A 24,414-nucleotide genomic window follows, 5' to 3' on the forward strand; every position below is an offset into this window, starting at 1 on the left:
ATTAATAATAGGTAAATTATATAATTTTATTTTAGTAAAAATACACAAAATATTCTGTTTTATTTATTGTTTGAAATACTTTTTTGTTCAAAATTGATATTCTTATCTAAATTAGACAAGTTTTACACAGATAAAAAATATAAATAAACTCTAAAATAAATGATTGATAAATTATTTTATTTATTTATTGTATTAAAAAAATTATTTAAAATACTTTTTGTTTTTTATTCATATAAAATTTGACTTTTTATAATTGCAAATTTTATATTATCACAGTAAATTTCAATAAAACAATGTAATTTGTTTTACTTAAACATATCATTTACCCATTAATAATTTATAATGCGGATATTGTCAAAGATTGCCTTTTTATCCTTTTTGTCATTCTTCACGATCGAGTTATTGACGAGGGAATTGCGGCAATTTGACTGCTTGGGAATCACGAGAATACCGTGACTGCTTCAACATTCGAAGGTGTCCACTTTCCGGCGAGCTGCAGAGGGAATTTGACGGCGTCTAGCAAGTGTGAAGTGGAATAATTGTTGAAAGGCAACAAAAGGCTGAGCTTTCTCGGTTATTTGGTTTCTATGAATTTCGATTTCAGGTTTTATGCTGAGAAAATTTGATGGGATTTCCAGACAGTCGGTTCAAATATACAGTGTTAGGTCAAATTCCGGGCCAGCGGGTGAAGCACTCGTCTGCAGTAGGTGGAGCGGCGGCTCAACAGCCGAATTACTATCAGTCTGGAGGGAGTAGTCAGTTGAGTTCGGTTAGAGCGGAAGCCTTCGATTGGGATATGATGGATCAGCGGCTGATCGCGCAGCCGAGCCGGAATAATCAGGATTTGGCGGATCGCGGAGCATTCGACCGACGGAGGCAGGCGAGTGGGAGTGAGAGGTCGATCGCAGTGGATTGTTACGTACCGCCGCTGTCGAACATTGAAGGGGAGCTTATTCGATTAGGTGACGGTGAATTGGCGGTGGAGGCGGGCGGTGGTTCTTCTTGTAAAACGTGGACGCAGCAGACTGTGGAGAGCTACCAGTTACAGCAGGCTCTCGCTCTTCGTCTCTCTTCTCAAGTTACCTGTGCTAGTGCCCCTAATTTCTTGGATGTTGTGCAGGATCAATCTTCTTCTCTGACATCTGGCTATGCAGAGGCCATTTCTCATCGATTCTGGGTAACATAATTCACTCAGCCAATCATTATTAGGGTGTGTCTGGTTGTGTTTTTGAGGATATCTTTGTTTTTACTAGGAACAATAGAAATATGAATTGATAATAGCTTTACATGAAATGTTCGAATATAAAAAATGGGTTAGTGATGATATTTTGAATGTAAAATAGTCTTTAGTTACTTTCCAGCGAACAATGATCAATGTGTTTATGCATTGGGGAAAAGAATCTCAGTGCTTTGAAAAACTTGTTACTTTTAAGAATTGGGGCACATATTGTTTACTCAGCTCATTATTATTTTGGCCTTTTCCTGTTTTTGCACCCGGAAGATCCCAAACACTTCCAAAACTTTATTATTTCACTACCTCAATTTTTGTAGGTAAATGGTTCCTTATCATATTCAGACAAAGTTCCTCATGGGTTCTATGCTATTTGCGGAATGGATCCATGTGTTTGGGCTGTGTGCTCTGATCCTCATGAAAGTGGCTTGATGCCATCACTTGAATCATTAAAGACCATTGAACCTGCGATTGTGTCTTCCGTGAAGTGATTTCAGTAGACCAGCGAAGTGATTCAAACTTGATGGAGCTGCAAAATCGTATTCTTGACGTGTCATTGAGTTGCATGACCACACAGGAGCTTGTTGATCATCTTGCAAAGTTTGTTTGCAATCATATGGGGTGAGTATGTGATGTTTCTTGTCATGTATTCCTGCAAAGTCTTCTTGTTGAAAATTTGTACTTTCTTCTTTCCAAGGGGCGCAGCTTCTAGTGGGGAGGACGAGTTAGTTACCATCTGGAGTCGGTGCACTGATAAACTAAAAGCTTGTTTGGGTTCTATTGTACTTCCCATTGGCAGGCTGCCTGTTGGATTATGCACACATCGGTCACTCTTATTCAAGGTATCTCTATGCTCTTTGCAATTTCTAAGAGAGAAGATTGATAATTAAATTCTTAATTTTTTACATAATAGCATTTTACATTCGTTAAGTTATTAAATTCTTACGAAGATTCTTGTGCTTTGCCATGATTTCAGAGCGCATATAAATGCACTATTACCTTGTGTTGTCCATCATTTATAGAATTATATTAAAGTGTATTTGATGACTAAAAATGTGTGTGTGTTTACACAATTCACAGGGAATTTATATTCGAAAATCAGTGAGTGGAAGTTTATAGAAAACGATCAGATATAGTAATTTTTGTGGTTGTAGACCCTGAGTAGTTATCACAATTATTTATACTCTTTTTACTGGTGAGTTTCCAGGTCAAACACAAGGATTTTAACTTATGAATTTCAACGGTGAATATCTTGAAGAAGCGACGAAAACTGCAGGAAAGAATCCAAAAGATAGGCTAAAGAAAGCAGTAAGCGGTAAAAGTGAAGCGAGCGGAAGCGAGTGAAGCGAGGGCTGAAGATGAAGTGCCAGCGCTGACCAGATGTTCGGGGCCTGAGCGGAAGTGGGGACCAGATGAACGGGACATGGATGAATGGCGGTTACCGAGTGAACGGGACATGAGCGAGCGGCACATTATATATATATATAGGCGACAGAGAATGGATGAGAGATGTTGTGTCTGAACTGTGCGTTACTAAATGGATAGATTTCCCTGGAGGCAATGAGCGAGTGATGCAAGTGTGTTATCAGAAATATATGTATTTTACGAAAGCGGTGAGAAGAAAGTATTGTAATTTATATAAACTGAATATAAAGAATTCATAACACTGGAATTTTTGACCTTAAGGATTTACAACAAGACTTCAATGACACCCAGATTCAAGACATTATAGGAAAGAAACTCTACTGTCACTAGGAATCTCTGCGACCTAATAGACCACTGCCTATGCCCCGTTAATTTTTTCAAAATCTGTCTCATTAGTGGCTTTACCCTTATGTTACCTCTTTTTAATCAAAATTGAATTCAGAAGAGCAGTTAAGCAGGTCGACAAGGCTCCCGCGTACTTAACTACATTGAACTACCTTGAGACTGCTTTTGGCGCATAACAAGGCTCAAATAATCAATTCTTCTCTGGCTCTAAACCAGTGAAATAAAACTCTCTAAATTCAAACTTTATATAAGTGTGTAAAAAATGTGGAAGAAATGACGGTGAAGAATCGAATGATATTTCATTATCTACTACGAAAGTAGTAATCTAATCTAAGAAAGCTGTAAAGACTTGGCCAAGGGAGGAGGGAAACCCCTACTTCCTTGGCCATTTCTGTGGAGAACTCCCTTAGCGGGTTGGAGCTCTCGGAGACAAGAAGTCGGCTCACTTGCGAAAAGTAATTCCTAAGAGTGTTTAAAATCGAAGTATCGATCCTATTCATAAAGATATCTGGCCCTATTTATAGCAGGTGGGACGGGGCGGTTGCAATCGGTTGCTGGGCGGTTCCAACCACTGGACAGTTAGGCGGTTTCTGGTAGTTATTCTGTTGAAGCAGTTGCTGGCCATAACTCCCAGGGCGCTTGCTTTGATTGCACTGAACCGTAAGGGCTCAAATCTTCCTCGCTTGCCGAAGAGCTGGAGGGTATCAGCGCAGTTAGGCTCGCTTGTGCCGGCTCGAAATGAAATGGCTGTACCGCTGCAGTTGGAACACTTAGTTGGAATCTGGTAATAATCTGCAGCGGTGGGTGTTTGGGCTGTCGCTTGCAAGCGGGAGAGGCAGTCGCTTGCGGTTGGTGAAGGCTGCCGCTTGCCTCTCATGCTTTAGTATTTTTTAGGACATATTCTGGGCGCTTGCGAGCGGAAGTGGCTGTCGCTTGTGGCGTCTGCCTTAGCTTTTCTGGCACCAGACTACCGCTTAAAAAGACAAAAATCGTTAATAATCTCAACAACGAATTCTGGATCATGCCAAGCGATATATATCAATAATGTATGCCATGAGTCATTGTGATGGTTCTTATACAAAAATTCGAGTAATACACAATTTTGTCAAGCTAAGAATATGCTCCTATTTGGAGTTATCAAACCTCCTCACACTAAACCTTTGTTCGTCCTCGAACAAACTGCATTAAAAAATCAAGAGGTTATAAGGTTCACTGCAATTAAGAAGTGTTAACAACCAGTGCCATGATTGTGAATAAAGTGAATCTCAAAATAGGAACAAAGAAGCCATAAGTATTCAGCTTGTCATTTGATTTAACAAGATTGGAGTTATCCAGGTATCGTCAACTTTGTTTGCTTAGCAGGGAATATTTTTTTGATTTAGGAAACCTTCAGCCGAAGGGCGCGGAGTTTTTTTTTTTTTTGGATCGAGAGTTTCAAACAAACATTGTGTCTGCTCAAGATCTTATTTGATTCTCACACGCCTAGGCCTTTTCAGTTCCTTTGTAATGATAGGTCCTCCCTGCTTGCTTGCATTGTATCTTAAACCATATTTAAGGACTTATCTTTTCGAGCTATTTCTTATGAACAAGTCGAAAAAAACATAGGTTCGCTTGCCCTACTGAGTATGGGAAAGTTGAAACGAAGGGGGCACTAATCTTCACAAGTCTTATTCGTTGTTACTTAATTTAACGCTAATGTTCAAGTTATTGTGAAGTTCGAAGGACAATTACTTGGTCTGATGTGCTTAAGTCATCTAACTCTACTCTAAAACATATCACGGAGTTAACTCAGCAGGATATCACAGGCATTGCACATAAGAACACATACTTCAGGTTATGTTAGGCATACAATAAAGAAAATTTGTCACTTGTTACCAAAAAATGTTGTGTCGTTGATCAATGATATGTACAGCCCTTGCCATTCTCAAGATGTGTAAATGGGGGAGGACCTTTCTTCATTTCCTTTTCTCGCTTGGTGGTCCTCGCCCTTGAGGAAGGTTTCTAGATATCTGCCGCACTAGGTCTTCAATTCGTTGGAGACTCCTGGCTGTGTCAAGCTGTTGTTCCATAAGAATGGCGTTTTGTTGGGTGAGAGTTGCGAGTGCTTTCATGATCTCTTGCAGCGTCGTACCCATGCTTGCAGCTTGGGTCTCCAGTGCTTCTACACGCGCTTCTAGTGCGGCAGTCGCTTTCTTTCCAGTGGCCAGTTCATCACCCAGACTCCTAGCGTATGTATCAATTATTGTCTGAGTCATCATGTATTGGGTGAGAATGGCTGAGTCGAGTTCCTCCAGTCTTCTTTCAATGCTTTCCAGAGATTAGCGGAGGGCTGATGGTCCAGCACCCGCCGCTGCTGGTGACTGTCGCTCGGACTCAGCCGAACTGATCTCCACTAGCTCTTCCTCCCGAAGGGAATCAGGTGTTGATTCTGGGGTGACGTCCCTGAGGAATACTAGTTGCCTCGCTGCCTCGTACCAAACTGCTCTGCCTACTTTCTCTCCATATATCTCCTAAATCGCAGCTGGAGTTGAGTCAGCGGTTTCCAGCATTTGAGCAGCTTGGCCAGCACCTTCATTTTCCTCTTCTTCTATCGCTCGAGCTGCTGCAATCGTTCGATCTGTTGTACTTCGGCGAGCAGCTGAGCTTGCTTCTCCTATAGCTTCCTATCCTGCTCATCCTCCTCTTCCTCTATTAGTGTTTTGTCTGATTTGACTGAGGAAGGAGTCAGAGTCTTTGCAGGTGTCCCCATCCTGGTAGGTGTTTTTGGGCTGTGTGGGGACACTTGTAGGATAGGAAGGTTTGAAATTACTGCCTCCACCTCCCCGGCTTCGTTGGCAGCTTTAGCGGTTGTGGTAGCGGGGACCTCGGCGGGGTATTCTTTGTATGATTCTACTGTGACATCGATCCCGCCGATGGTTTCTTCGGTAAGCACAGTCTCCCGCTCCTCCTCTGTTCCAGCAGCATTAGGCTCTACCGCTCCCGGTTGGTTAACGGGTGCGGCTTCCTCGCCTGTTCCAGCAGCAGTTGGCTCACTTGCCCCTTGTTGGTCGAAGGGAACAGGTTCATCGCCAAGCGGACTCGGCAGTCTTGGTGACACCTCCACCATCGCAAGCTTTACTGGCGAAGGTCTTTCGGGTTGAGCGGTGGGTTTTCTGAAGACGATCCCCTTCCGTAGTCTGGAGAGGGGGATCGTGTCTTCGCTTGCCTCTACATCCACCGCTTTCCCCTTCCCTTTCTCTTGCCTCGTCGCTCGCCGAGGGGGTGTTGGATTTTTTCGCAGAGCTTCTTTGACCCTCGGCTTCTTGACAGGCGGCGGAGCAGGGTCTTCTTGTTTCTTTGACTTCTTTTCGCCAGCGGCCGCTCGTGGCGCTTTTCCTCCCTTATCGCTCCTGACCGCTTCAGCCTCGAAAATATCCTCCTCTATCTCCCGAGCGAAGCGGAGGGCTTCCTCTTCCTCGTCGCTGGGAGCTTCATTGGAGACTGTCCTCTCAGAATCGGGCTCGGCATGATGTGCACATCCTCTCTGATGATTTCACCCCACAAACTTCATATTCCTTTTTGGTGGAGGGGGCGCTGCCGCTTGTGCTTTCCTTTTTTTCTGCTTGGGGATAAAAGTAAACCCCTTGGACTCCAGCCAGGTTTTGTGGAAGGCCGCCGGAAACAGCGGCTTCATTTATAGCTCTGGGGCTGGAGTGGGCAAGTCGACGCCCGCGCGCCGGCATAGTTCTGTGATCAGGGTCCCATGACCCAATGTTCTGTCTCCGTTTCTTCGATCCCAGATATCTATGCCTATGATCGCGCCCAAATCCACATCAACATTCTCCTCCAGAATTGAGCGAAGGGCAAGGAGGTAGTCAGGACGGATGTCAGTGGTATGTGCGGTGATCATTATTCTGCTCAGCGACCACTTCACCCGTTCCTTTTTATCTTCGTCCACCGACCCGAACTTTAAGTTCCTCTTCTCGTATACATGGGTGGTGGCGAAGGTCCTGTAAAGCGTCTGCAACTCAAGCGAGCTGCAGACCTCCGTTGCCTTCAATTTATCCCTTATCTCCAGAATGGGGTAGTGGTGTTCCCAACCCAGTAGTCGGTTGATCTTCCTGGCTGAGCAGTCTACCCATCTCCCCCGAATGTAGACATGTTTTAGACTCTCAGCTTGGTTCAAATTAGCGTAAAACTCCCTCACCAGCGATACATCCACTGGCTCACTGGGGTTTCTGATCAACCATGACTGGCCTCGTTTCTCCAGTCAGTCAGAGAGCGGGCCTGTGATCTTTTCGGGGTCAAATCCTCTCTCGTAGAGGATCCCCATCGCCTTCATCCGCTCATAGGCCGCTGCTGCATCAATGTTGGAAAAATGAAGTTTGTCAAACTCCTTGGACCTCAACACATCCTTTGCAGCATCGGCGGCATTCTTTTTGGAGGTTTCGCCTCTGAATGCCTTCATCCTCCTTAGCGGTGACTCATGGCGGGCAAGTTTGTCCTTCAGCTCTTTCAGCTGGTACTCCTTCAACTCCTCGTAGTCCAACCACCAGTCGCTCACCGGATACCTCTGCTCTGTTTCTTCAGTGTATTCGAATCCGAGGTAGTCCTCCGGGAACTCTGGAATGAATTTTCTGAAGGGGAGTGACTTCAGCTGCCTGAGCTTCTCCCAGTCCTCTGTAAGCTCCAACACTCTCCTCCTCCTATAGTATGCCTCAGGTGGCGCTGGCTCTACAAATTCTGCCTCTGAGGTTGTTGTCACCACCTGTCGTCCATCCGTGGATTTAATCCTTTGGACTCTCTTTTCTATTCTCTCCTCAACCTTCTCAAACTCCTTTTTCAACATTTCTCGCTTGACTGGATCTATTTTGTTAAGCTTGTCTTGAACCTAGGGTTTCCAGAGTTATTGTTTAATACATAAAATTTATGAATCCTGTCTTACTGCTTTAAAATGCTAACAACATTATGTACAAGCAATCATTTTCACAATTTCAGTGATTTTAACCCTAGATCCTCCCCCTCACAACGAAACAGAACGCTATTGTGAGTGTTACGTTGTGAAAAAAAGGGAGAAAATCACAGAATAGTACAAAATATACAGATTATTGCAAAATTGAATCATAGGAAGCATAGACATCAGTTATTGTATCTAAATCTAACAAATCATAGACCTAGATTCACAGAAATCAAACATATAAACATTTTCGCAAAAATGAAGAACAGACAGTTATCGCGAAAATAATTTGGGATTATGTGTTTTTGAACGTTAAATCAGGGAAAATCAACCGTAAAATCGAGTTTATGTACTAAGGTTAACCTAGATATTACCTTAGATGAAGCTATTACTGGTTGAAATGTCGAGATTTTGAAAAAAAAAAATTTGGCTTGGAGAGTGGCGGTTACTAAAGCGTCCGGAGGAAGTTACTGTAGGGCAAAAGTGGAAAAGGACTGGTGACTGGGGTATTTATAGAATTTTCTATTGCTCATCTGAAGGGTAAGCGGAGCGCTGCCTAGTCCATTGTAATTACTTAGAAGGGTATAAAGGAAGGTTTTCAGGGCGGGTGAGCGAGTAAAGCAATACTTTTATTTATCCAAGAATGACACTCAAGTGGTGATGGAAGCGGTACTGGGTGAGCGATACTGCTCCCCCAGTGAATATCTGGGTGAGACAAGCGAAGCGATAGATGGCTTGGGTCAGGCTCAGGTTAGAAGTTAAAATGCTAACATTAAATTACTCCTATAAAGCGATAATCCTACTCAAATGAAAGCGATAACAAAACTGTAAACCTATACTATGAAAGCGGTAAGAATTATAAAATCTATCTATGAAGCGACAAATTTTAACTATCAAAGCGGTAAATTCTAACTAGGAAAGCGATACAAGAAAGCTGTAAAATTGGCGGATATAAGATTAGGCTTCTGGATCTCTTTTTTTTACCGAAATTCTATCATCGAACGAGCTTCTGAACCTCCATCAGATTAATATTTGCACTGGCCTGCTGCAATACAGGCCTTTCGATATACGGTTTCAGTCTCGCTCTATTTACCAGGAAGGAGTTTATTCCTCCTGGGGTTTCCAAATTATTAATCCTTATGGCTCCACTTGGCAGCACTTGCCTGACGATATACGGTCCAGGGCACCGTGACTTCAATTTCCCTGGGAATAAGCGGGCCTTTGTCTCCTTCTTCTCCATCAAATACTTGATAGCTGCATGGTCAGTGTGAATAATGGTCTTTCTCTCGATAAGATATTGTCGAAATTTCTCGAAAGCGAAGACAATAGCTAGCAGCTCATTCTCGGTTGTAGTGTAATTCTTTTGAGCGGAATCCAGTGATTTACTTGCATAATAAATGACGTTCAACTTAGATTCCACCCTTTGTCCTAGTATAGCGCCGACGGCATAATCGCTCGCATCCGTCATCAGCTCGAATGGCTCACTCCACACTGGTGCTGAAATTATAGGAGCGGAGGTCAACTTCTCCTTCAGTACTCGGAAAGCCTCCTCACATTCGCTTGACCAGTGAGACTGAGAATCCTTGCACAACAGTGATGTAAGTGGTTGCGTGATTTGACTGAAGCCCTTGATGAAACGACGGTAGAACCCCGCGTGTCAAAGGAAACTTCGCACTCTTTTCTCATTCGAGGGCGCTGGCATCTTTTCGATTACACTAACTTTCGATCTGTCCACCTACATACCGGCATATGAGATCTTATAACCTAAGACAATTCTTTCATTTACCATGAGATGACACTTCTCCCAGTTCAATACGAGATCAGTCTCAATGCAGAGAAGTACTTTTTCCAGATTGTTCAGGCATCTGGAAAATGTCTTGTCATATACCGAGAAGTCATCCATGAATACTTCTATACAAGAGTCCAGGAGATCGCTGAAGATGTGGTACATACATCGCTGGAAGGTGGCCGGAGCATTGCAAAGCCCGAACGGCATCTTTCTGTAAGCAAAAGTCCCATATGGACAAGTAAATGTAGTCTTCTCACAGTCCTCCGGTTTGATGAGAATTTGATGGTAGCCTGAGTAGCCATCGAGGAAACAGTAGTATTCGTGACCTGCGAGCTTCTCAAGGCATTGATCAAAAAAGGGAAGCGGGAAATGATCCTTCTGTAGTCGATGCAAACCCTCCATCCAGTGACAGGTCTTGTCATGAAGACCTCCCCCTCGTCGCTTGTCTATTCGACAAAGCCTCATTTTTTGGGAACCATCTGGGTTCGGCTGACCCACTGGCTGTCACTGATAGGGTATATGATTCCTGCATCGAACAGCTTGATCATCTCCTTCTTTACTACCTCTTTCATATTTTCGTTTAATTGCCGCTGAGGCTGTCTGCATGGCTTAGCTTTAGCATCCAGCCTTAGATGGTGCATGCACACCGCTGGCTGATTCCTTTAATATCTGTGATCTTCCATGCAAACGCCACTTTTCTTCTTTTGAGAAGTGAGACGAGCTGAGCCTCTTGGTCCGGCAACAGTGAGGCGGAGATTATCAGCGGGTAACTCTCCTCCGGACCAAGGAATATGTATTTGAGGTGTTCAGGTAATTTCTTCAGCTCATCCTTTTTGTTAGTGTCGATGGCTGGTTCCCTCGTCGCTCGTTCAATGGATTTAGTGAACGTTGGTGTGTCACCCCTTGCCTTTGCTGAATCCTTTGCAGCTTCCAGCTCAAGCGACCCGTTAACTGAAATTCCTTCCAGATTTTCAAGTGTAATAAAGCTCTCAAAAGTTATTATTTCATTTAACTCATTGATAAAATCGCAATTTTCTTCCTGAGGTTGACGCAATGCTGAGTTCATTGAAAATGTGACTTTATCTCCACCGAAGCTTAACGAGATTTCGCCTTCGGCGACATTGATCGTGGCTTGAGCGGTGGCAAGGAAAGGTCTCCCTAAAATTATTGGAATTTCGCGATCCTCGCTCATTTCCATTATAATGAAATCTGCAGGGAAAATAAATTTGTTTACTTGCACGAGTACATCACGAATGATTCCTTTAGGTAATCTTATTGATTTATCGGCAAGCTAAATTACAGTTCTGCATGCTTCTAATTCATAAAGCCCTAATTTAAAGAAAAACGAGAATGGTATAAGATTGATACTTGCACCTAGATCACAAAATGCCCTAATCGGCTCTAACTTTCCTATACGAAAAATAATAATAAAACTCCCAGGATCGCTTAGTTTCTTCGGGAGGTCCTCCTTAAATACGGCGCTGCACACACTCTCCAGCTGCACCGCTGCCGCTTCGTCTGGGAATGCCCGCTTTCGGTTGATTATATTTTTGATAAACTTAGCGTAATGTGGCATCTGTGACAAAGCATCAGCAAACGGTATAGTAATTTGAAGACTACGAAAAGTGTGCACAAACTTATCAAAGGCTGAGCGGGACCCTTTTCCTTCGGATCAGGCACCCGAGCGGCTGGTATCGCTCGAGGTTGGGATGGACCTTCCTCCCCAGTCGGAATCTGTATATCTTCATCCTGCACAGGCACGTTAGCAACAAAAAGGTTAGGAGAATGATTAATACCTCTGGTCTGGCAGCGGTGGTGATTGTGTCCGCTTCCCTCCCCTTGTTTCGATGGCCTTTGCTTGGTTCGGGACAGTCTCGACTGTCCCAAGCAACGTTCCTTTCTGCTTTAGCTTCATAGCTTCAGCTATCTGCCCAGCTTGTATTTCAGCATTTTGATCGAGGCAGAAGTATTTCTTTGGAACTCCTGATTTGCTCGCTCTGTGTTCCTCCAGAGCTCCTCCAGACTCAGCGGTGCTTGGCCCACTGTGGGAGGTTGAGCGAATGCAGGTGCCTGCTGCGGAAAGTGGGGGGCTTGAAAGTATTGTTGTTGATGTGGATAATATCCCCCTTGATGATATTGTTGCACAGCGAACTGTTGTGGCCTCTGAACTTGTTGCTGAGGACGCGGTCCAGCGGGGCCTTGAACCAGCCCCTTTTGGAACTGCTGGAATTGAGGGGCATTTCTACCAGCCATATAGTAGACCTCCGCTGGGTTTTGAGCCTCTTCAGTTGAGCACTCAGCAACCTGCGGACCTTGTTGGTCTTAAAAAACTCTTTCATCACATTCCGCGGCCTCGTGCAGCGCCTGTTTTCCTTTATTACGCAGGTCCTGCTTCATGAGCTTAGACAGCTCCTTGACTTGGATCGACAAACTGTAGATCCTTGCATCGTGAGAAACGGAAGCAGGAACCCGGTATAGACCCCTCGATGGCTCAGGCTTGTTGGACTCTGGCCAACTGGACTGATTGGCTGCCATTTTCTCTATCAAATCCCTCGTTTCTGAGGCACAGCGCCCCATCACCGAGCTTCCTGCCGCTGCATCCAAGGACATTTTTAGTTCAGAAGTGATTCCTGAGTAGAAAATTTGTAGCTACATGAAGTCCGGAATTTCATGATGAGGGCAGTTGCGGAGCAATTGTTTGAATCGGCTCCAGGTTTTGGGAAGGGTCTCGTCACTCGCCATCTTGAAAGTGAGTATTTCATTCCTTTGGCGAATGGTCTTCGATACAGGATGGTATTTACTCACGAAGGCCTGCGGTGCTTCCTTAAAAGAGCCAGGAATGGGATAAAGGTTATATCAGTTTTGCAGCGTCCTCCGTGATGCCGTGAGATTTGGAGGTGGCAGCGATCGTGTTAAAGTTCTGTAGATGCTCTTAAGGGCTTTCGTTGAGCAGCCTATGGAATTGGCTCTGGCTCATCAGGCTGACGAGCGCTGGTTTCACCTCATAATGGCCAGAGCCTCTCGGCGCAGAACTTGTAAGTAATGTATGATCCAGAAGGGACTGGTAGTGAACGTCCATGGGGACTTCAGCAAGCGGGTGTTCAACAACCCTGTGTCCCTCGGTCCTCTGGTAAGGCTCAGCAGTAGGTGGTGGGGGAGTGATGGTAGCGAGTATCGCAGCGGTGTTGGCAGCTTGAGCCGCTTGGGAAGCGATAAACGCCCCCTGCGCAGCTTGAGCTTTCTCCACCTGAGCGAGGTGCGATTGCAGCCCCGCCATTCCCTGTTGAATGCTACTAAGGGCTCTCATTAATTGCTCCTCAGTTGGTGTGAGCGCATGGGGAACGACAGTAGGGACCACAGTGGGGATATGGAGTGGCACCTCCTGCGAAGATGCAGATGTGGCAGAGTTGGAAGATGTCCCAGCGGTAGTCTGGAAAGCTGGGACGACAGTAGAAGGAGCGGTGGCATTTCCTTAGTTCGCCATAAGTTGTTCTCGCACTTGCTCTCTAAACAGACTTCTCTGTGATCGAGCGAAAGGAGTAGGACTTGTGGGACACTGAAAACGCTTCGCACCCTTACATAATGATAGCCACATCAAAAAAAAGTTAGCAAAATTAGTAAAAATGCAAAAATTACTATTATAAAGAATTTAAAAGTAATTTATTGCGCTTCTAAAGATCCTCAACCAAAATACTTTTCATGAGTTTACAACCCCGGCAACGGCGCCAAATTATGATGACTAAAAATGTGTGTGTGTTTACACAATTCACAGGAATTTATATTCGAAAATCAGTGAGTGGAAATTTATAGAAAACGATCAGATATAGTAATTTTTGTGGTTATAGACCCTGAGTAGTTATCACAATTATTTATACTTTTATTACTGGTGAGTTTTCAGGTCGAATACAAGGATTTTAAGTCATTAATTTCAACGATGAAAATCTTGAAAAAGCGAAGAAAACTGCAGGAAAGGATCCGCTTACAACGGATCCAAAAGATAGGCTAAAGAAAGCAGTAAGTAAAGCGGTAAAAGTGAAGCGAGCGGAAGCGAGTGAAGCGAGGGCGGAAGATGAAGTGCCAGCGGTGACCAAATGTTCGGGGCGTGAGCGGAAGTGAGGACCAGATGAATGGGACATGGATGAATGACGGTTACCGAGTGAACGGGACATGAGCGAGCGGCACATTATATGTATATATATATATATGGGCGACAGAGAGTGGATGAGAGATGTGTCTGAACTGTGCGTTACTAAATGGATAAATTTGCGAGCGATGCAAGTGTGTTATCGGAAATATATGTATTTTACGAAAGCGGTGAGAAGGAAGTATTGTAATTATATAAACTGAATATAAAGAATTCATAACACTAGAATTTTTTACCTTAAGAGATTTACAACAATACTTCAATGACACCCAGATTCAAGACATTATAAGAAAGAAACCTGTCACTAGGAATCTCTGCGACCTAATAGACCACCGCCTATGCCCCGTTAATTTTCCCAAAATCTGCCTCATTAGTGACTTTACCCTTCTCCTTCTGTTATCTCTTTTTAATCAAAATTGAATTCAGAACAACAGTTAAGCAGGTCGACAAGGCTCCAGCGTACTTAACTACATTGAACTACCTTGAGACCGCTTTTGGCGCATAAAAAGGGTCAAATAATCAATTCTTCTCTAGCTCTAAACCAGTGAAATAGAATTCTCTAAATTCAAACTTTATATATAAGTGTGTAAAAAATGTGGAAGAAATGAGGGTGAAGAATCGAATGATATTTCATTATCTACTACGAAAACAGTAATCTAATTAAAAAAACTGTAAAGACTTGGCCAAGGGAGGAGGGAACCCCTAGTCCCTTGGCCATTCCTGCGGAGAACTCCCTTACAGGGAGACAGGAAGACGGCTCGCTTGCGAAAAGTAATTGCTAAGAATGTTTAAAATCGAAGTATCGATCCTATTGATAAAGATATCTGGCCCTCTTTATAGCAGGTAGGACGGGGCGGTTGCAATCGGTTGCTGGGAGGTTCCAACTGGGCAGTTACGCGATTTCTGGTAGTTATTCTATTGAAGCAGTTGCTGGCCATAACTCCCAGGGCGCTTGCTTTGATTGCATTGAACTGTAAAGGCTAAAATCTTCCTCACTTGCCGAAGAGCTGGAGGGCATCAGCGCAGTTAGGCTCGCTTGTGCTGGCTCGAAATGAAATGGTTGTATCGCTGCAGTTGGAATACTTGGTTGGAATCTGGTGATAATCTGTAGCGGTGGGTGTTTGGGTTGTCGCTTGCAAACAGGAGAGGCTGTCGCTTGCGGGTGGTGAAGGCTGCCGCTTTGCCTCTCATGCCTTAGTATTTTTCAGGACATATTCTGGGCGCTTGCGAGGGAGGTGGCTATCGCTTGTGGCGTATGCCTTAGCTTTTCTGGTACCAGACTACCGCTTAAAAAGACAAAAATCGTTAATAATCTTAACAACGAATTCTGGATCATGCCAAGCGATATATATCTATAATGTATGCCAGTCATTGTGATGGTTCTTATACAGAAATTCGAGTAATACACAGTTTTGTCAAGCTAAGAATATGCTCCTATTTGGAGTTATCAGTATTCCTGTTAGCGGCATCACTTGTTGCTTATGTTTCTGATTTGCTTTCAGGAAAACTGAAAGCATAAAATGGTGAAGCAAACGTATGTCTTTTAAGTGTTTCTAATGTCTTGAGTGCAGTAGAGGAATAGAAACAATTTAACTAGATTTACAAGTGAGCTCTGTGGTTTTACTTGGATTTGACAATTATATTGTAAGAAAAAATCTTAGTCCTTTCATTTAGTGCTCTTCATTCTTTCTGTATAAGTGGATAATTTTACTTTTGTTTTAGATACAGCTATGTAGAACTAGTCTATCACTTATGATATTTTGCAGGCTTTAGCCGATGTTGTAGGCTTACCATGTCGAATTGCAAAAGGATGTAAATATGGTACTAGAGATGATGCTTCTTCGTGTCTTGTTCAATTCGCCATTAACAGGTATATCTTATTACTTCATTCAGCTAAGAATCTAGATAAAAGAGCAATCACTGCTTTCTTGATCTGTTACTGGGAAATTTTACATAATGTATGCTGATGACATATACCACTTAGTCTTTTAGTTACTTGTGTCTTTGAGGTGGATGAGCCCTATTTCTAGCAATCATGCCTCTACTGTGCTTTAGTGTTTTGTGCAATAATAATAATTATTATTTTGGATGTTATTACTTTACTTTCAGTTATTTCAATTGTTTGAGGTAGATTTGTTTACTTGACTTTGCGTGATGGGGTATGCCTGCGATTCAATTTTCTAATTTCTACAACTACAAGTCTATATGAATTATAAATTCCTACATGGTTCACTATGTCTTTTGAAATGTATGCGGTTGATGAACTGATCTAACAACACTGGTATGAATTCATAGGGAGTATCTCATTGATCTGATTGAGAAACCTGGATGCTTATGCGAGCCTAATTCTTCGCTAAATGGTCTAGCCACAATCTCAATTTCGTCGCCATTACACTTTCCACAATTCAAGCTGGTAGAGCATGCGTTGGATTACAGGTTACTGGCCAAACAGTATCTCTTGAACTTTCACTCACTGGATATTATGTTTGATGATTCTTTGGCAGGTGATTATTCATTAAGCTAGTAATTGGCTACTCATGCTGATTTATTTTTTGTTGAGTCTATTTATCTTCATTTTGTTGTTAAGTTTGTGGATTCTGTTTTTGTTGTTTCTCAATGGCACAAACTGGACAATATTTATGAATAATCTTATAGGTTCGTGCAATTTGAACGTGCAAGTTGAAACAGTTATCTTTGGCAGGCAAAACTGTTGTCAAGGCAGATGCTGAAAATTCCATGCTTTCTGAACAATCAAAAGGGATTAATGACGATAGGATTGGCTCTATTCCCGGTTCAAACAATCATGTGGAAATTTCTTTTGTGTCACCGTCTCAACCTTGGGATCTTTTGTACTCCAAATGCATAGCCAAAGGGTCTGTTCCATTGAAGCTTATCCCACCCATCGTGCATAAAGATGTTCAGCCACTTATTGAGCTGGTGAATCCTAGAGTAGATGCTAATGAAGATACAAGGTTTCGTGAAGAAAGTTTTTCAGTTCCATCTGAAACAAGTATTGAATTGGCCTTTGGTGTAGAAGATATGAATATTCCCTGGTCTGATCTTGTTCTAAGGGAGAGAATTGGAGCAGGTATCTCCTCCCAGAGAAATTTAACCAGGAATGCTTTTGCTGTTAGTTTGCTATAGAATGCAGAATAGCAATTCAAGAAACATTGGCCTGATTACCTGACTCATTCATTTTCAGGTTCCTTTGGAACAGTTCTTCGCGCCGAATGGAACGGCTGTGTAAGATATTTACCATAATATTTGGGCTTTACCTTAATTCAATCGCTGAGCTTTATTATCAATAGTTTGGTATCTCACCTGAGATGATTCCTTGAAGGATGTTGCTGTGAAGATTCTAATGGAACAAGATTTCCATGCAGAATGGTTGAAGGAATTTTTACGTGAGGTACGCTTGTTATCTCTAATATATCGTGACGTTCATCTGTTACTTCTTTAGGTTCACTTTTTTTTGGGATTAGGTGGCGATCATGAAAAGGTTGCGCCATCCAAATATTGTGCTTTTTATGGGTGCGGTAACAGAGCCTCCAAACTTGTCCATAGTAACAGAATATTTGTCAAGGTATGTGTTTTGAATTTTTATCTCGCATTTGTCAGTTGTCAAAGCTCATGCAGCACAGTCAACTGTTTTCCGTTTTATTTTCTTTCTTCAGAGGAAGTCTTTTTGGACTTTTACACCAACCTGGTGTGCGAGAAGTCTTGGATGAGAAACAGCGGTTGAGCATGGCTTATGATGTGGTGCAGATTCATTTCATTACCAATTCAATATCATCATTATTTTTCTCTTTGAAATGAATGATCTTTTCGGGTTGTTGCCCCCTTTGATGGTTAATCCATTTTGTATAGGCCAAGGGGATGAACTATCTTCATAAATGCAATCCTCCAATCGTTCATAGGGACTTGAAATCTCCTAATCTTTTAGTCGATGACAAGTATACTGTGAAGGTAAGAGAGCAACACTTCAAGCAGCATTCTTTCAATTCAAACATTATCGAGCAATGTATAGCTGCTGTATATTTTCCAAATTTTCTTTATCTAAAGTTTCATTTTTCTCTGAGAGTTATTGAAGACTTAACAGAGTTGATTTTCTTCACCATTCTTCCTTTGCCATGTAACATATATATATATATATATACATACATATATGTGTGTCTGTATCGTATGATTGCCTTTTTATGCATTGATCTCATCTATGTTTTATTTTTCAACAGGTTTGTGATTTTGGTCTTTCCCGTTTGAAAGCAAACACTTTTCTTTCATCCAAGTCTGCTGCCGGAACTGTAAGTTTAAAATTGATATCTTTTACAAATACGATGATTGAAACATTTCTTCGTTCTGGTTTTCCATTGAAAAATAAGAAACTTCTTTTTTCTCCCGGTAGCCCGAGTGGATGGCACCTGAGGTACTCCGCAATGAACGACCAAATGAAAAATCAGATGTTTACAGTTTTGGCGTGATTTTGTGGGAACTGGTTACCCTACAGCAACCCTGGGCTACCCTGAATCCTCCACAGGTCTGTGAACTATCTCTGACTTTTTATTGCACGGCTAGCGGCTAAAATTACATGCACCATGAGATGCCAGGTCTAAATTTTGTAACTTGACCTATTAACAAAATATTTCACTTATCGCAAGATGGACATGAAAACAAAAAGATTTAGGGGGAATTGGGATTATGCGTAGGTTCTTGTCTTTGGGACTAATGTAATGATCCATTCACCCTCCCTCCAACCCGGATCACCATAACCAGAAATAAATACAGTCTTTTTCCTTTTTGAAGTATTCTGGACTATGCTGTTTCTATTTCTTTAGATACGATTGTTGCAGTGATGAGGCTTCTTAACAACATCCGTTGGATCTTCTAGGTTGTAGGAGCTGTTGGTTTCCAGGGGAAAAAGCTTGAAATTCCTCGTGCTGTGAATCCTCATGTTGCAGCTATAATTACAGCCTGCTGGGCCAAGTGAGTTACATATATATATATATATATATGATTTAACACTACAATTTTACCATATAATTGATGTACGATGTCTTAGGAAATTAATGATCTCCTGTTCGAAAATATATAATTCTTTCCTGACATATGCACCGATGAAAATGCAGTGAGCCTTGGAGACGGCCCTCCTTTCCCAGTATCACGGAATCTTTAAGGCCACTGATTGAGCCATCCCCAACTAACTATTCAGGTTGCTAGAAGAAGATTCCATGGATGGTAACCTTCACTTATCTTGAAACCTTTAGGCTTACAGATTCAAGAGCTGCATAAAATGTAGGTGGTTGTGGCACTCCCTCACAACATTCTCTAGAATGAATAATAATACTCTCTATTTCATATCTGATCTGGATATTGAATGTGAAGATGCGATTGTGGATTGGCGTGGAACTAACTATTTGGGAACATCTTCTTCGATGACTCCGGACCCACTGCGAGACCTCATTTCCTCTTTTACTAATTACTGGAAATACTATAGTAATGCTAGTACATGAGTCGGTTGTTACAGTGCTGATCGACATCATATCAAATATAATCCAATAAATATAATAAAAATATAACATAACATATGAATTCAGAATATATAATAGTCTATACCGTGCATATTGTAAGTGAATTAACACATAATACATCTTCGCCCTGTTCTCCCAATGCAGTTTTTCGATTGCGAATTCTAAAAAATAATATTTTATACAAATGTCAAAAAGTCAAAATATTAGTTATAAAAAAGTCAAAAAATTCATTACAAAAAGTCAAATACTAAATCTAAAATAATAATATATTTTATATTTTTGACACAAATTTTTATACCATACATAAAAAATCATTTCATTCGAAAATTCAAAAACGCTACGGGGAATGAAACTAGAGCTGGCAAAAATTGACCCGACACGATATAATTGGGTTTGGGTCAAAGATTTCAACCCGATTATGTATACGGGTTGACACGAACCCAATACGATAACCCGATTATAATATATTAATGTTGATTAATATATTTATTATATATGTAAAATAATTATAATTTGATAATTTTTCTCATAAATTAATTTAAATTAAGTTTAATTTAAATTAATTCAACCTAATTTAGACTCAAACTAATTAAAATTAATATAACACGATAACATAACAAAAAATTATTTAATTTGAATAAAAAAATTTGACTTAATTATGTACACAGGTCAACATGAGTCAATCCGAACCCGACACGATAATAAACGGGTCAATACAAACCCGACACGATAATAAACGGGTCAGGTTAGGATTGAGTAATTTAACCTGTTTAAAGTATTCAACCCGACACGAATACTTTCATCGGTGACATTTATACAAAAAAAAAATTATACAAATATAATGATAATTTTAATGTTAAGTACAATGACTGATGGATGGAGTATTATAGAAAATGTCGTGTCATTTTTTATTTTTTTTTATTTTTTTTACGATGTGGGAATCCGCTGCCGCTAAGTGCGCATTAGGTAAACCCCCGACCGAATTTAATACCCTGCAAACTAAGTCCGATAGACAAATTACATTAGGTGAACCATGTGCGGTAAATTTCGACCTCACGGTCATAAATCCACCCCATGCCACTAAGCATCCCAACTAATTTTCTCTTTTGTAAAATATCACTTCAATCACTACTATATAAATAAACACAAACACAACTAAAGAATTTGAAGATTATATAGTCCAACATAATTCAGATTGATAATCAACTAACACTACCCCCAATCCTAAATGTCCCACAACTCTAACCCTTACCTATTCCTTTTAATAAACATAAATCATGTCATGTTTCCAAATTCACTCAACAGAATCAAAACACCCACTCTGTATCTGTATCTGTATCTGTTAAGAAACAAAAAAACATAAGAACAACTCTTGATAAAAAAAAAAAAAAGAAAGTCCCATCCTCCCCAAAGTCCATACCTGTCAGTCAGTCCGGAAGTCAATTATGCGCAGAGGCCCTCCCGGCCCCGGCCCCGGCCCCAGCCCGGCGCAGTAAAACCGGAAACCTGTAGTTTCACAACTCAAAACAAAAAACAACACAACAATTAGCAGCAAAAGTTCCATGGCAATGGCCAAAAACAAATAATTGATAATAACAACATAGTATTGATCATAACAATATTCAACTAATAAGAAGCTCTCAATCCAATCCATTATATTCTTATATCAAGATCCTTCTTCTACTTAGGATTATCATCTCTAAGATGGCTTCTCCTGTTCCGTAAAAGGGATGTGTCCTCTGGCTCTAGCTCTTTCTCAATTCCCGAGCTGCTTCTTTCCGGCTGTGGAGACGAGCCTATGTTCCAAACATCAGAAAAACTCCCTATCTCCGGGACATTGTAATTGTTAAAGTTACTCCATAAATCAGTGGAGGAGCTAGACATAGACATAGACATACCGGCAGTAGGTTCAAAAGCCATGCCCCAAATTCCCGCCTCTGTAGTTGCCGCAATACTTTCAGTTACTGATATTGGGAGTTCAGAATCAGGAACATTCTTCGCCTCCAATAATTCTTCTGGAAAGAACGACAAAGGAAATGGCTGGGGGTTCAATAGGTTTTTTCCTTTAGTGTTTGGATCACTTTTCCCGATTAGGCCAACTGCTTCGGCTGGCTCTGGTGTACTGATGAATTCTTGCACCATAGTCATGTCATCGTCAGTTATATCCTCGGCCCAGAGGTCGGGATTGGATTCCATGGCCGTTGTTGGTAAGGTGAGTTCATCCTGGAACTTCACTATCCCCTCTGCTGGGATGATGATGGAATCCCCTGCTGATTCGTGGTGCTTAACAAATTTCCGAGGTGGTTTGGGGAAGGTAATGTCCTTTTGCTGTTGCTCCTTCGTCCCCTGTAGACGAGTTAGGATCTCCGGGTTTTGAAATATCTTTCCTATGAATGAAACCATCTGCTTCTGCCTTCTCTCTGCGTTATGAAGCTTCTCATTAACCATTTCCATTTGATGAATCGTGCCGCGCTGCTGCTGCTGCAGTTCGACTACCTCCTGCATCATCATACTTCGCTGTTTCCTCAGCTGTTCGATTTCAGACTGAACTGCCGTCTTGGCTGTTTCCTCACACAATGAGCTTTCACCCTGCTGTGGCGAAGCAGACGATCTTCGCCTCTGGATACTTCTCAATAGATGCCTCTGCCCTCTGAGAAAACCTTCGTTCGCAAACTCCCATTTATCGGTATCAATCTTTCGGAATCCCTGTAAACATGTAGATGTACCATTCAGACATGAAAAACATCAACCAACAAATAGTCATAACCATGAGATGTTTGAAATTTTAAAGGAAGCAAACTATAGACGAGCCCGATGCACAGGCTCAACATCCATCAGCAACTGCAGCTGCATATATATAAACATCAATATCAGAAATATTTCTACATCCAAATATGCGTCCCCGATCATAAGTAAACCTTAGTAAATATCCCATCAAAGCTTAAAACTCTACCTGCGATAATGCGAACTTTCCAAATCTCCCAGAAGTGGTTTTAGTATATGGAGTTTTCAATAAGACTACAACTTGTACAAGAATCGGCAGGATTCGAAGAATAATGATCGAGAACCAAAGTCTACAACAATACCCAAGTCTACAAAAGACGAAAACACTAATTCTGCCAAGATAACAAACAAATTGAGAAAACTACCCAAAGTTTACGAACTTCACCAAATATTACAGCCCAATTCATCAAGTTCGAAGTTCACCGAGATCAAAATAACAAATAGAACAACTTACACAAAATTTCTCGCAAGAATCGACTGGTTTCGAAAGTCACTAATATCCAAATAACATACACAACAACTTACACAGAATCTCAATGGAGTGTACATCAACAAGGTACTACAAAAACTATGACTGTCCGTTTGGTACAAAGCTCTTCTATATCTACAAAAGTTCAATACAAATTACATTAACAAAATGTACAAATTACACCACCAAAATGTGCAGATGTTGAGAAATCCAAAAATAACAATAACAGAAATAGCACAAAAGAATATCCGAAAGAAACATTATAGTATCCCAGTGATAGATTAAACGGATACCCACATATGTATTCAGTTGACGAACAAAGCTTGAAAAATTGTTGTGCTTGAAATTCTTAGGCAATATCATCCTCGAAAACTCTATAGGATCCCACACAACAAAACTGTTACCCTTCGATCCCCATGATATTATGCTGTTCAATGAAGGATCCTCCACCAAATCGAATGTTTTCGACAGAAATGGCGGAATCGGAGTCTCGCTCAACGATTCCAGAGGCCTCGGCACGTCCAATAAACCCTCTCCCCCTCTAAAGCTCGGTTTGGACTCGAACGAATCGAAACTTAGCAGTGGAGAAAGCGGCGGTGGCTCTGGGAACGGAGACGCCGCCGGAAAAAGCGAATACGACGGCGAATCTGCGGCGATGTTCGCATCCTCGCCTCCGAAAGTAAGAGGATGAGATTTCCGATCATCCTCCGGATCCATCACAGTCGATCGATGATCGAATTAGGGTTCTGCAAGGAAATGAAAATTCCTCCGATTACTGGGGAAATCATAAATGAGAAATGAAGGATGGTCGCCACAATCGCTCATATATATACGTTTCGCCGACTGAACTCCCCAACGGTTTTTTTTTTTTTAAATAAAAAAATAAAAATATCAAAGGTAAGTCGGTGGAGGAGAGGGGAGAAAATGTGGCCACCAAATATGATTCCATCTCCGCCGTTGATTACGAAAAGGCAGACTCGAAATCTACGGTCAGAAATAGAGGAGGAGGAAGTGGGGCCCTAGGGGACGAGATATTTCTTGGAAGTGCGCGGCTGACTTCGCCGGAATTTGTATTAGACCCACACGCTTGCAGCCTTGCCTATTAAGTAACGACCACTGTGTCTCTTTTTTTTAAAAAAATATTTTTTGAATTTTTAAGTATTGTATAATTAGTAAATAATTAATAAATATATTAATAAAAATAATTAAGATATTTATAATTATATTAAAAAAAATTATTTGGGACATACGAAGAAATAGTTGATAACATAAGTGGGACGGAAGGATAAATAATAGACAAATTAAATTAGACAAATTAAATGGAACGAAAAGAATAAAAAATATAAAAAATACCATGGGTTTGTTGTTTAGTGTTTTAATTTAATATGTATATGTATTTTATGTCAAGTAAAGTAAATTGTTTAAACTATTTTTTTTTATTTAAGTAACTTTACTATCTACTTAGGTTATTTTAATTATTTTTATTTTATTTTAAAATTATGTGGAAAAACAAATGGATTGACGAATAGAATATTAAATTCGTTTGCATTGGGTGGGATGTTGTGGAACCAAATAAGAACTTGATATTTTTACTATTCTAATTCTCCTACTTCTCTTGATAGATTAGTAGTAATAACTAGTGGAATAAGGAGGATTATTGGTATAACAAAGGACCAGATAGGCACAGTGACTGAAGTAATCATAATTAGGGACGAGCATTCGAATTTTTAGTTCGTATTTTGTCAAATTTGAACCTATCAGAAAAT

General features: G+C 41.2%; 1 protein-coding gene and 1 pseudogene across 4 annotated transcripts; one reads left to right on the forward strand and one right to left on the reverse strand.

Annotated features, from left to right (window-relative positions):
* Positions 1-316: 316 nt before the first annotated feature.
* On the forward strand, positions 317-19,343 carry LOC127263490 (serine/threonine-protein kinase CTR1-like; annotated as a pseudogene).
* On the reverse strand, positions 18,718-23,507 carry LOC127263491 (heat stress transcription factor A-3-like). Of its 4 annotated transcripts, XR_007841484.1 has the most exons (5): positions 22,946-23,507; positions 21,294-22,101; positions 20,816-20,901; positions 19,481-20,734; positions 18,725-18,838 (listed from the first exon to the last, which is right to left on the reverse strand). XR_007841484.1 is itself a non-coding variant. In XM_051292539.1 (4 exons), the coding sequence occupies exons 1-3, from the start codon at positions 23,363-23,365 to the stop codon at positions 20,819-20,821; spliced, it is 1,311 nt and encodes a 436-aa protein (XP_051148496.1). In that variant the 5' UTR covers positions 23,366-23,507; the 3' UTR covers positions 18,718-18,838; positions 20,816-20,818. The 4 variants fall into 4 exon arrangements, 3 of the variants coding, with proteins under 3 accessions (XP_051148496.1, XP_051148495.1, XP_051148494.1); XM_051292539.1 differs by lacking the exon at positions 19,481-20,734 and having other exon boundaries at positions 18,718-18,838; XM_051292538.1 differs by lacking the exons at positions 18,725-18,838; positions 19,481-20,734; positions 20,816-20,901 and adding an exon at positions 20,965-21,191.
* Positions 23,508-24,414: the final 907 nt, after the last annotated feature.

The sequence above is a fragment of the Andrographis paniculata genome, unplaced genomic scaffold (genome assembly GCF_009805555.1).
Source record: "Andrographis paniculata isolate CXL003 unplaced genomic scaffold, ASM980555v1 Contig69END, whole genome shotgun sequence".
Classification (NCBI taxonomy): Eukaryota; Viridiplantae; Streptophyta; class Magnoliopsida; order Lamiales; family Acanthaceae; genus Andrographis; species Andrographis paniculata.

What these genes read in the sequence shown, in the direction of transcription:
- LOC127263491 (XM_051292537.1), bottom strand. Translation starts at nt 23,365, where the DNA reads ATGGATCCGGAGGATGATCGGAAATCTCATCCTCTTACTTTCGGAGGC. An exon ending in TTCGTCAACTGAATACATAT is followed by an intron (nt 22,102 to 22,945) that starts GTGGGTATCCGT and finishes ACATGTTTACAG; the next exon opens with GGATTCCGAAAGATTGATAC.